This window comes from Ahaetulla prasina, chromosome 10 (assembly GCF_028640845.1).
Source record: "Ahaetulla prasina isolate Xishuangbanna chromosome 10, ASM2864084v1, whole genome shotgun sequence".
NCBI classification, from domain to species: Eukaryota; Metazoa; Chordata; class Lepidosauria; order Squamata; family Colubridae; genus Ahaetulla; species Ahaetulla prasina.
The window spans coordinates 25308946-25320072 of record NC_080548.1 but is presented as its reverse complement, the minus strand read 5'-3'; the positions used below and the strand labels follow the sequence as shown (position 1 = coordinate 25320072).

At 42.4% G+C, this 11127-nt stretch overlaps 1 protein-coding gene across 1 annotated transcript; it reads right to left on the bottom strand.

The window, feature by feature from the left end:
- Nucleotides 1-1310: 1310 nt before the first annotated feature.
- On the bottom strand, nucleotides 1311-10753 carry LOC131204553 (lens fiber membrane intrinsic protein-like). Its single transcript, XM_058195942.1, has 6 exons — nucleotides 10631-10753; nucleotides 8540-8709; nucleotides 8068-8312; nucleotides 5190-5339; nucleotides 3210-3344; nucleotides 1311-1451 (listed from the first exon to the last, which is right to left on the bottom strand). The coding sequence occupies exons 1-6, from the start codon at nucleotides 10751-10753 to the stop codon at nucleotides 1405-1407; spliced, it is 870 nt and encodes a 289-aa protein (XP_058051925.1). The 3' UTR covers nucleotides 1311-1404.
- Between the last annotated feature and the right edge of the window lie 374 nt (nucleotides 10754-11127).

Sequence of the window (11127 nt, the reverse complement as noted above, 5' to 3'; positions counted from 1 at the left end):
TATGAACTTTTTGACTAAGCAAATATTTAACCTGGATCTCTTCAAATCCTTTATATATCTCCCCGTGCCAGGGATTTTTATTTTATTTTTATTTTTTATTTTTTTTGAGGGGGGGAAAAAATCACCGCACACACTTTAACACTGAAAAATTGCTTCTTTGATTTCAAACCGTGGTGGCTCAAGGCTATAAGAAGCCTGTTATTAAAACCAGCTGCCTGCAATTACTGCAGGTTCAAGCCCCACCAGGTCCAAGGTTGACTCAGCCTTCCATCCTTTATAAGGTAGGTAAAATGAGGACCCAGATTGTTGGGGGGGGCAATAAGTTGTCTTTGTAAATATACAAATAGAATGAGACTATTGCCTTACACACTGTAAGCCGCCCTGAGCCTTCGGAGAAGGGCGGGATATAAATGTAAACAAAACAAAACAAACAAAACAACAAAACAAACAAGACAGGCGTGATCTAAAACGATCTCAAGAAAAACTGGGTGGAACAAGAAAGGCTAGGCAACCATGAGGCAAAATACATAGGGATGGAGTGTGTTTATTGACAACAACTAACAAACAAAACCATATTCGTATATGTTTTCACCGACAAAAAAATCCACAGGTAAACTGATCCTTACAAAGAGATATTTACATGCCAGATTCCCATGCGTTTGCACAGAAACTCAGACAACTAAATGGACACGCCTGTTCTCTTCAAGATGTCCATTTTACCGCCGTCGTTACACCACCATATACTCACTCACTTACACCTGAAGCTAATGCTCCTTCGGCAAACCTACGCATTGTCTAATTGAGTTTCAGTTTGGAGAACGGCTGAAATATTGTCTGCTTTGGCTCACTGCCGCAATATAGTTGTAAGATATCTTTTCTGAAGGGTACGAAGACAAATGAGGTATTATTGACAATGGCTGCCATGGAGTAGCATCACATGTGCTTTCTTCTTAACTGTCTCTTCCCTTCTCATTCAGACCTCTCTGGTTCTTTATGATACCCAACATGTGTGAAATTAACATGAGCCATTACTTAGCTGCAAGTCAGAACTGGAAACCAAACCCCAGTTTCCAATTTAAAGGGGAAACAAGCTCTGATTTTCCCCCTCCCCCCCAGATCATAGTTTCTGGGATGTCATAGCAAGCCATGGTCATTTCCAGCTATCATAAAATATTGCATGTCAATGTCCTGTCAAGCTGGGAGAGAACTGGCTGAAGGCCCTTCATAGTAGCAAATCATGGTCCAATTACATCAGAGAAATGGGACATTGTCTTCATATACCTAGAGAATAAGGTTGCATTAGCCCCAGCTAAGTGCTCCAGCGCATAATCGTTTCCATGATTATGAAACCAGCAAATGTGCCATGGGTGACTTTTTAAAAAGTCTCAGTGGAAAGGTAGATGCCTAGACTGAAGAAATGATGGTTTTTTCAGTCAGCAAAAGTAGAATACCTGGGGGAGAAAGGGGACAAAATTGAGTCATATAAATCACCTGTCAAAGCCAGAGACGGTAATATGATTGATTGATGGATCAATCGATTTATTTTAAAAAGTTGCCTTATCTACACTTGTCTATATGAGTTGAAAATTCAGATATTTTATTTTATTTATTTATTATTTATTTACTTAGTTTGTCAAACATGTACAAGATAACAGGAATAAGTATAAACATGGATATGAATGCAGGAAATGGGTACGAACGAAAGGGGGCAGTAGGAAAGGGACGGTAGGCAAGTTGGTGTGCTTATGCACGCCCCTTACAGACCTCTAAGGAATGGGGTGAGGTCAACAGTAGACAGTCTAAGGTTAAAGTTAGGGGGGTTTGGGGATGTAACAACAGAGTCAGGTAGTGCATTCCAGGCATTGACCACTCTGTTACTGAAGTCGTATTTTCTGCAATTGAGTTTGGAGCGGTTTACTTTGAGTTAAATTTGGGTTTAGAAAATTTAGAACTACGCCGTCTTCGATATGACCTGAGTTTAACTCATAGAATCATCTGTTACAATGTCCTTCCTGTCAAAGACTACTTCAGCTTTAATTGCAACAATACACGAGCACACAATAGATTTAAGCTTAATGTTAACCGCTCCAAACTTGATTGCAGAAAATATGACTTCAGTAACAGAATTGTTAATGCTTGGAATACACTACCTAACTCTGTGGTCTCTTCCCAAAATCCCCAAAGCTTCAACCAAAAACTATCTACCATTGACCTCACCCCATTCCTAAGAGGTCTGTAAGGGGCGTGCATAAGAGCGCAATCGTGCCTACCGTTCCTGTCCTATTGTTTCCTTTCATTATATCCAATTAATATAGTTATTAGATACCCATACTTATATATATGCTTATATATTGTATAGTTATTTCATGCTTACGCTTATATATACTGTGTGACAAAATAAATAAAATAAATAAATAAAAATAAGTTTGTATCTATTGTGCACTCATGTATTATTGTTGTTGAAGCTGAAGTAGTCATTGACAGGTAGGACGTTGTAGCAGATAATTTTGTGTACTATGCTTAGGTCAGACTGTAGGTGGCATAGTTCTAGGTTGTCCAAGCCCAAAATTTCAAGCCTGGTGGCATAAGGTATTCTGTTGTGAGCAGAGGAATGGAGGACTCTTCTCCTGAAATATCTCTGGACTTGCTCAAATGTCTTAAGTCTGATATACAGTGTGGACTCCAGGCAGACGAGCGGTATTAGAGAACTGGTCTAGCAAAGGTTTTGTATGCCCTAGTTTACAGTACAATATTACCGGAGAAGAAGCTTTGCAAGATTAGGTTGACAACTCTTAATGCCTTTTTGGCAATGCCGTTACAGTGGGCTCCGGCACTTAGATCGTTTGAGATGAGTACTCCAAGGTCCTTGACAGAGTGAGGGTTGTCTACGAGGTCATATCTACCCAGCTGGTGTTCTGATTTTGTTTTGCAAATGCCAGAGCATTTGTTGGTTGAGATATGGAGTTGCCAATTGTTTGACCATTCCGACATATAGTCAAGGTCGCTTTGTAGGGCAACAGCATTGTTGGTGCTGTTGAATAGTTTTACATCATCAGGGAAGATTTTTGGCCTTCATCTCCCAACTACCCCAGCCAGCTTGGATGAAGGGAAGAAACGGGGAAGTCCTTCAAACCTTCGCTAGCATCAAAAACATAATGACATTAAATGAAGAAAAGACAACAGCAGGCCTTCTAAAAAAGATAACTTACCGGTGACGATGTACATAAGAATGGAGGCCCACCCCAAGCTGAAGGATGTGCCAAATACTATTAAACGTTGGGCATATCCTGGCGATCTCCTAATAATGGCTGTGAACAGAGACATGGCAACCAGAACGAGGAAACCTAGGTCCAAAAGAGAAGGAAAAAGAAGTGTGGAAATGGGAGTTGAAGATCAACCTAGCAACCTCACCCATCAACCAAGTAGTCAATACCGCTAAGAGGCGGAACCTCATTATCTTCCAGAAAGAATACCATGGCTGAAACTCATCCATTGATTAAAACTGCAGCCAGTGTGGAAAACCTCATATGTTCACTAGTTCTTAACTGAGAATTATCCTGGGACAACAGAACTGAAGGACCACCCAATCTAAGTATCCATCAGTCACAGGGCCATCTATGTGAACAAGAGTTATAGCAATAGCACTTAGACTTATATACCATTTTACAGTGATTTTACAGCCCTCTCTAAGTGGTTTACAGAGTCAGCCTCTTGCCCCCAACAATCTGGGTCCTCATTTTACCCAATTCAGAAACAAAGCCCCAAACAGAGCTTCAGAAAAGAAGCTCCCAAACAGAGTTTCAGAGGCTTTTTTTCTGAAGCTCTGTTTTGGAGACTTTCAGAGGCAGAAAAAAAAGCAAAAAAAAAAAAAAAAAGCAAGGCACAGAGCTCACAACCAAGGAATCTGTTGCTAAAATTCACCTCTGGGAACAGCTGATTTGAGGTATTCGGGGGGGGGGGGCAATCTACCTGCCAATCAGCTTTTTTCTTATTTTCCTCCCCAAAAACTAAGGTGCATCTTATACTCCAAAAAATACGATATATTTCAGAATGTGGAATATAAATCCTTCCATCCTCCACCATTCAGTCAGAGCAGAAGACGCTTCTTGGATGAGAAGCGAAACATCCTCAAGGAAAAACCAAGTCCAGTTGCCTTCTGAAAAAGCACTTTTGGGACAACCAAGACCCAGATGACTGAGAATCTCTATAGATATGATCCTGTAGGAAGACACCCCTTTCCCCAGATTAAAATATTCTTTAGTCTTAATATTAAAAAGAGGCGACGTAGAATACTTCCCCAGGAGCCCTAATCTTCTTGCTATAGGAGAACAGCCTCAAGCAGAAGTCTGAAGAGGCCAGGGGATTTTGTATCCATTCAGAAAAATTGGATCACCCTATTCGTAAGCAAAGAATAAACAGAGACTCCAGATAAGCCACATAATTAGGCAAGCCAAAGTTGACAAGATTAGCTCAGACAAACACCTAGGATTTGCATTTCCCGTTTTGCCTGTAGAGCCAGCCATTACCCTTACATGACCCCATAGGAATCTGGCAACATCCATTAGAATATTAGAGGACATTCTTTAATTAGAATGTTAAAGGACATGTGCTTGCACAGTAACAGACATCTCAATCACAAGGGCCCCAAAGCAGGGGTGAAATCCAGCAGGTTCTGACAGGTTCTGGAGAACCGGTAGCAGAAATTTTGAGCAGTTTAGAGAACCGGCAAATACCACCTCTGGCTGGCCCCAGAGTGGGGAGGGAACGGGGTTTTTGCAGTATCCTTCCCCTGCCACGCCTACCAAGCCACATCAAGCCCACCAAGCCACGTCCACACAGAACCGGTAGTAAAAAAAATTGGATTTCACCACTGCCCCAAAGAATATATAAAAGCTCACCTATCTCAACCTCATTTTGTCAGCCACCCAAGAAACATGCTGCCTGTCACTGAAATTTCTGGCTACTAAATAAACAGAGATCTCCATTCCAAAATGCAGCCCGACTCCATTTTATTTTCAGTGTCTTTCTCCCAGCTTGGCAACTTGACCTAATTTTTTTCTTCCAACAATATCAAGGAGAGATCTAGCTGCTCTAAAGTGTTGCAGGCAAAGGCTGCGTTTACACTCTGCATCCACTCCAAAACCCCTTTCTGGAATAATTCTAAAAGGCTGCCCCAATCTATTACCAACCTGCAGTGAAGCTGAAGACTGCTGCTGTTTTTATCACCGATACGCCGTATAGCTTGTTACGTTCAAAAGAGATGCAACTGAAAAGCAACCCTATGAAGCCACAGAAGAGGGCCATCAGCAGGAAGGCGCGGGTAACGTGGATGTGCAAAGCTGTGCCCAAGAAAAGAAAGACAACATTAGTGGGTGTGAGTGTACATAACTGCAGCCCCACAACCCTGTCCTTCCACCTCAAAGAGCATCCCAAAAATTCCGCAACATTTCGTAGCAAGTTGCCAAGTCTAAACAATAACACTCGTAAACAGGCATGTTAAATCTCCAATGTATTCAATACCCTTCTTTTACTAACACAGCTACAACTTCACATTTTTTAAAAATGCCACAAAGAAGAAGGAGTCGGGCTGTTCTCCAAAGCACCTGAGCGTAGAACAAGAAGCAATGGGTGGAAACTGATCAAGGAAAGAAGCAACTTAGAACTAAGGAGAAATTTCCTGACAGTTAGAACAATTAATCAGTGGAACAACTTGCCTCCAGAAGTTGTGAATGCTCCAACACTGGAAATTTTTAAGAAAATGTTGGATAACCATCTGTCTGAGATGGTGTAGGGTTTCCTGCCTGGGCAGGGGGTTGGACTAGAAGGCCTCCAAGGTCCCTTCCAACTCTGTTGTTATTATTATCAAAAAATAAATGAAAAACATTTTAAATTCTAAACTGGTTCACTGTTGCTAGCAAACCTTGGATATTAAGAAAAAAAAATGCTGCTTCGTTCAATGTTGGAAACAGCCATATATACCCACAGAGAAACTTGTTATACAAGAGATCACGAATTGCGCAGAAATGGACAAACTAACGCTGAGTTTAAAAGATAAAGAGACATTGGTATTTTATAATATATGGGAACAGTGGTATAAATGGATAGAAAGGAGATAGACAAGGATATTTAGTTACTAAGTATAAACAATAGATAAGAACACAAATATATACAATTTAATGTTTGTAATCATTGCACGGACTATCGTTATAAGAAAAACACCACAAATAGCTGTTAAGTGATATAACCTTTTCTTTTTCCCTTTTTTTTGGTCTATGTTTTTAATGTAAAAAAAGTTTAATAAAGTATATTAAGAAAAAAAGGAAAAAAATGCTAAAATGAAAGGAATCACAAAGGTCATTACTCTTGTTATCGAATATTGAATGGTGAAAATGGAAGGGAGCGCTGCACAAAAGTGAATATTAAAAAAAAAAATAGCTGGGTTTTCCATCTCTACCTAGTTAACCTGATGTCTAAAGGTAAAGGTAAAGGTTCCCCTCGCACATATGTGCTAGTCATTGCCGAATCTAGGGGGCGGTGCTCATCTCCGTTTCAAAGCCGAAGAGCCAGTACTGTCCGAAGATGTCTCCGTCGTCATGTGGCTGGCATGACTAAACGCCAAAGGCGCACAGAACGCTGTTACCTTCCCACCAAAGGTGGTCCCTATATGTTCTACTTGCATTTTTACGTGCTTTCGAAACTGCTGGGTTGGCAGAAGCTGGGACAAGTAACGGGAGCTCACCCCGTTACACGGCGGCACTAGGGATTCGAACCGCCGAACTGCCGACCTTACAATCGACAAGCTCAACGTCCTAGCCCCTGAGCCACCATGTCCCCTAACCTGATGTTTATCTAAACATTAATTGGGATGTCAATTCAGAAATTTGGTCCCTATAGCACCTAGCCAAGTTTGTCTGATCTTGAAACTAGTGATTGCATGGGAAAATCTGGAATTAGTGCAATAGTGTAGTGTAGTGTAGTGTAATGCGCACCTGCAGGAGTAGAAGGGAAGCCTTGGCAATACTGAGCTTTCCCAGAAAGAAGCTTGGATTAAGAGACCCTGCGGCCCTGAACTGGATGGGGAGGAAGGAAGAGGTTCAGGGTGGCCACAGCCTAAAATCCCTCAGGATATATACTTGCTAGATTAGAAGATTATAGCTTTAATTAGGCAAGATTTTGTCTCTTAGGTGTAAGCAAATAAAGGGTTGGATTTGATTGGCTCTCACTGTTTTGTCTCTGGGCTTGGGTCTGAAAGTTAAGAGGCTAGATTGGAAAATCAGATTGGTATCCTGGAAAAGGTAACGGTAAAGGTTCCCCTCGCACATATGTGCTAGTTGTTCCTGACTCTAGGGGGCGGTGCTCATCTGTTTCAAAGCCGAAGAGCCAGCGCTGTCCAAAGAGGTCTCCGTGGTCATGTGGCCGGCATGACTAGACACCAAAGGCGCATGGAACGTTGTTACCTTCCCACCAAAGATGGTCCCTATTTTTTCTGCGTGCATTTTTTATGTGCTTTCGAACTGCTAAGTTGGCAGAAGCTGGGACAAGGAACTGGAGCTCACCCCATTATGCAGCACTAGGGATTTGAACCGCTGAACTGCTGACCTTTTGATCGACCAGCTCAGCGTCTTAGCCCGAGCTACCGCATCCCTGGAAAAAAGGCATGGGCAAATCACTGTATGTAACTCAAAGGGGCTGCCCATTATAAATTCAGTTTGCTTATTTTGTTCTGGTTCAGGAAAAGCCACCATCAACTAGCAGGTCCAACAGCTGACATGGCAACTGAAATGGGCCCGAAAAGAACAAATTCTATTTTTGGAGAACTGATTGTAAATTCACCTGAAGTTACAGCAGCCTCCTATTGCTGAAACCCAGCATATTTTTCAGGGGTCTTTATGTGGACAAAAATGGGAGAAGTGAGCATTGTGTATACGGCTTTGATTTCATGGAGGGAAGGCAGAATATAAAATGAGTGAGTGAGTGAGTAAGTGAATGAATGAATGAATGAATGAATGAATGAATGAATGAATGCATATCTTTGAGACATTACAAGATGGAGTAGAGAGATCTTACCTAAGAGATTAAACTGGTACAGGTTGCATTTTGATTCTAAGCAGATGTTCCAGAGACCACTATAAACCATCCCTCTGTGAGTTGTCTCCAGTACCCAGTAAGAAGTACTCAAGGACATATACTCCAACAGCAGACTTCCCGCTGAGCAAATGCCACTGCTGATCTTCAGGGGTTGACTCAAGAAAGACAAATTTATCTCTAAACTGGTGATGCTTGTTAAAGAAACTGTAGTGGAAGGGATTTCTCTAGATGGAGGATGAAGAAAAAAATAGAGTCATTGTGATTATTTCTAATTTATTTTTTTAATTCTCGATTAATGGTCATTTGCAGGAAAGTCCTGGGTATCGATTGTAAGATCTGGTAGAACAGGGGTTAGAACTAAAGGCCCGCGGCCCCGGAGCCAGTAGAACTCAAGGCCCAGGGGCCCGGATCCGGTAGAACTCAAGGTCCAGGGGCCCGGATCCGGTAGAACTCAAGGCCTGGGGCCCAGATCCGGTAGAACTCAAGGCCGGGCCCCCGGATCCAGTAGAACTCAAGGCCTGGGGGCCAGATCCAGTAGAACTCAACGCCCGGGGCCCAGATCTGGTAGAACTCAAGGCCCAGGGCCTGGATCTGGTAGAACTCAAGGCCTGGGGGCAGGATCTGGTAGAACTCAAGGCCCAGGGGCCGGATCTGGCCCACAGGGTGCTTAGATCTGGTCTTCAGGGCTGTCCTGGAAACAGTGAAGGACCAACCCATGGTGCCTCTGCCAGCAAACATGGAGCTCGGGAGGGCTGCATACGGCCCTCACAGGCTGTTTTCTCTGGCTGAGGGTTACAGGAGGCCATCGCAGCCAGAAATGGAGCTCGGAAGCCTATTTTCACTGGCAGAGCACTCAGGTTACCAATGGCACCCCTGACACGAGTGACACTGAGCTGGCCATGCCCACCCCGGTCCCCTGACGTCAAACACAACCCTGATGTATCCCTCAATGAAATCGAGTTTGACATCCTTGGGGTAGAACATGTGAGGTATCTCAGGTAGTAGTACTGGAAATCTGTTATCTGAGATTTCTTGTTTCACATGTTCTTTTATGTAGGAGTAAAATGACCCAGTAGGATTTTCCAAAGCACCAGAAGGCAAGACAAGAAAAGGATGGAAACTAATCAAGGAGAGAAGCAACCTGGAATTCAAGAGAAACTTCCTAACAGTGAGAACATTTAACCAGTGGAACAGTTTTGCCTCCAGAAGTTGTGGGTGCTTCATCACCTGTCTGAAATGGTATAGGGTCTCCTGCTTGACCAGGGGTCTGGGTTAGAAGATCTCCAAGGTCCCTTCCAGCTCTATTATGGTTGATTTTCCTTTATGGAATTGTGAGGTTTCTCCTGGGCAGGCTGGACTGGAAAGAATAATCAGGCAGACAAGAATCCAGCAACTTTTGATCTGGAATTTTTATTGTAGAACAATTAAGTAGACATTCTGAAACAATTCCAGCCCCCTGCTCAAGCAGGAGACCTTATACCATTTCAGACCGGTGGCTGCCCAGTCTCTTCTTAAAAACCTCCAGTGATGAAGCACCTACAACTTCTATCTAAAATAACTCCATTTGAAAAATGGAAATTTAATTGGTCATCAAGCCTGTAAACATTAACCAACCTATCTAATACTTTGAATCCCAATTGTACGGACATTAAATTAAACTATATGTACGTTTATCCTTCCTTTATATTTGAAAGTTGCTTCTTCATAATAATAATTAACCTATTCGCAATTTATCTAAACAGTATTCAATAACCTACCTCTAACTTTTCAAATGGGAATATAATGGGGCGCAATAAATTAATTACAAATACAAAGATTCCTTCTTTCTGTGGATGTTTTATGGGGCAATCTTGATCAGCTAAGAACCACCATTATAATTTTCTCACGTTTTGAGAATGGGGCAGGACAAAATGCAGGTCACGGTTTCCAATTCTTTTTTTAAGTTGCATTAACAGAGGGATACAATCAAGATCAAGGGAGACACTAATACCACTCTATAAAGCCTTGGTAAGACCACACTTAGAATACTGCATCCAGTTTTGGTCACCACACTATAAAAAAGATGTTGAGAATCTAGAAAAAGTACAGAGAAGAGCAACCAGGATTATTTAGGGGACTGGGAGACTAAAACATATGAAGAACAGTTGCAGGAACTGGACATGGCTAGTCTAGTGAAGAGAAGGACCAGGGGAGACATGATAGCAGCGTTCCAATATTTGAGGGTCTGCAACAGAGAAGAAGGGGTCAAGCTATTTTCCAAGGCACCTGAAGGCCAGACAAGGAATAATGGATGGAAACTGACCAAGGAGAGATTCAACCTGGAAATGAGGAGAAATTTTCTGACAGTGAGAGCAATCAACCAATGGAACAGAAGTTGCCTTCGGAAGTTGTGGGAGCTTCATCACTGGAGGCTTTCAATAAGAGATTGGACTGCCATTTGCCAGAAATGGGGTAGGGTCTCCTGTTTGGGGGGAGGTTGGACTAGATGACCTACAAGGCCCCTTTCAACTCTGTTAATCTGTTAAATCTGTTAAGACCTTACCCCTTTCTCCCTCCCACAACAGGCCACACCTTTCTGCCATTTGGGGCAGCTTCTCGGCAATGGAAGCAAGGGTGAAGAAACAGCAACCACTTCTGAGATCCGCTCGGTTGCCTCGGCTACCATTGCAGGTTCCTAGGCTACCACCGGAATCTGCATTGATGGGTGCAAATTCCGACCAATGAGGCTTCTGGGTTCTTCTGTCCCCAAGATTTGTGGCCAATTAGACTGATGTTGTGCAACAAGGGAAAGAATGTTTTGATTGCAATTTAAATAGTGAAGAGCCTGAAGTGTAATGAGAAGAACTGAGAAGAGTCAATGGTGTCATATCTGTTTCCTTACAAAGAAACTTATGAAATTATCCAGGAGTAGCAACAGCACTTAAGATTTATATACCGCTTTACAGCCCTCTCTAAGCAGTTTAAAGAGTCAACCATTTGGGTCATTTTACCCACCTCAGAAGAATGGAAGGCTGAGTCAACCTTGAACCTGGTGAGATT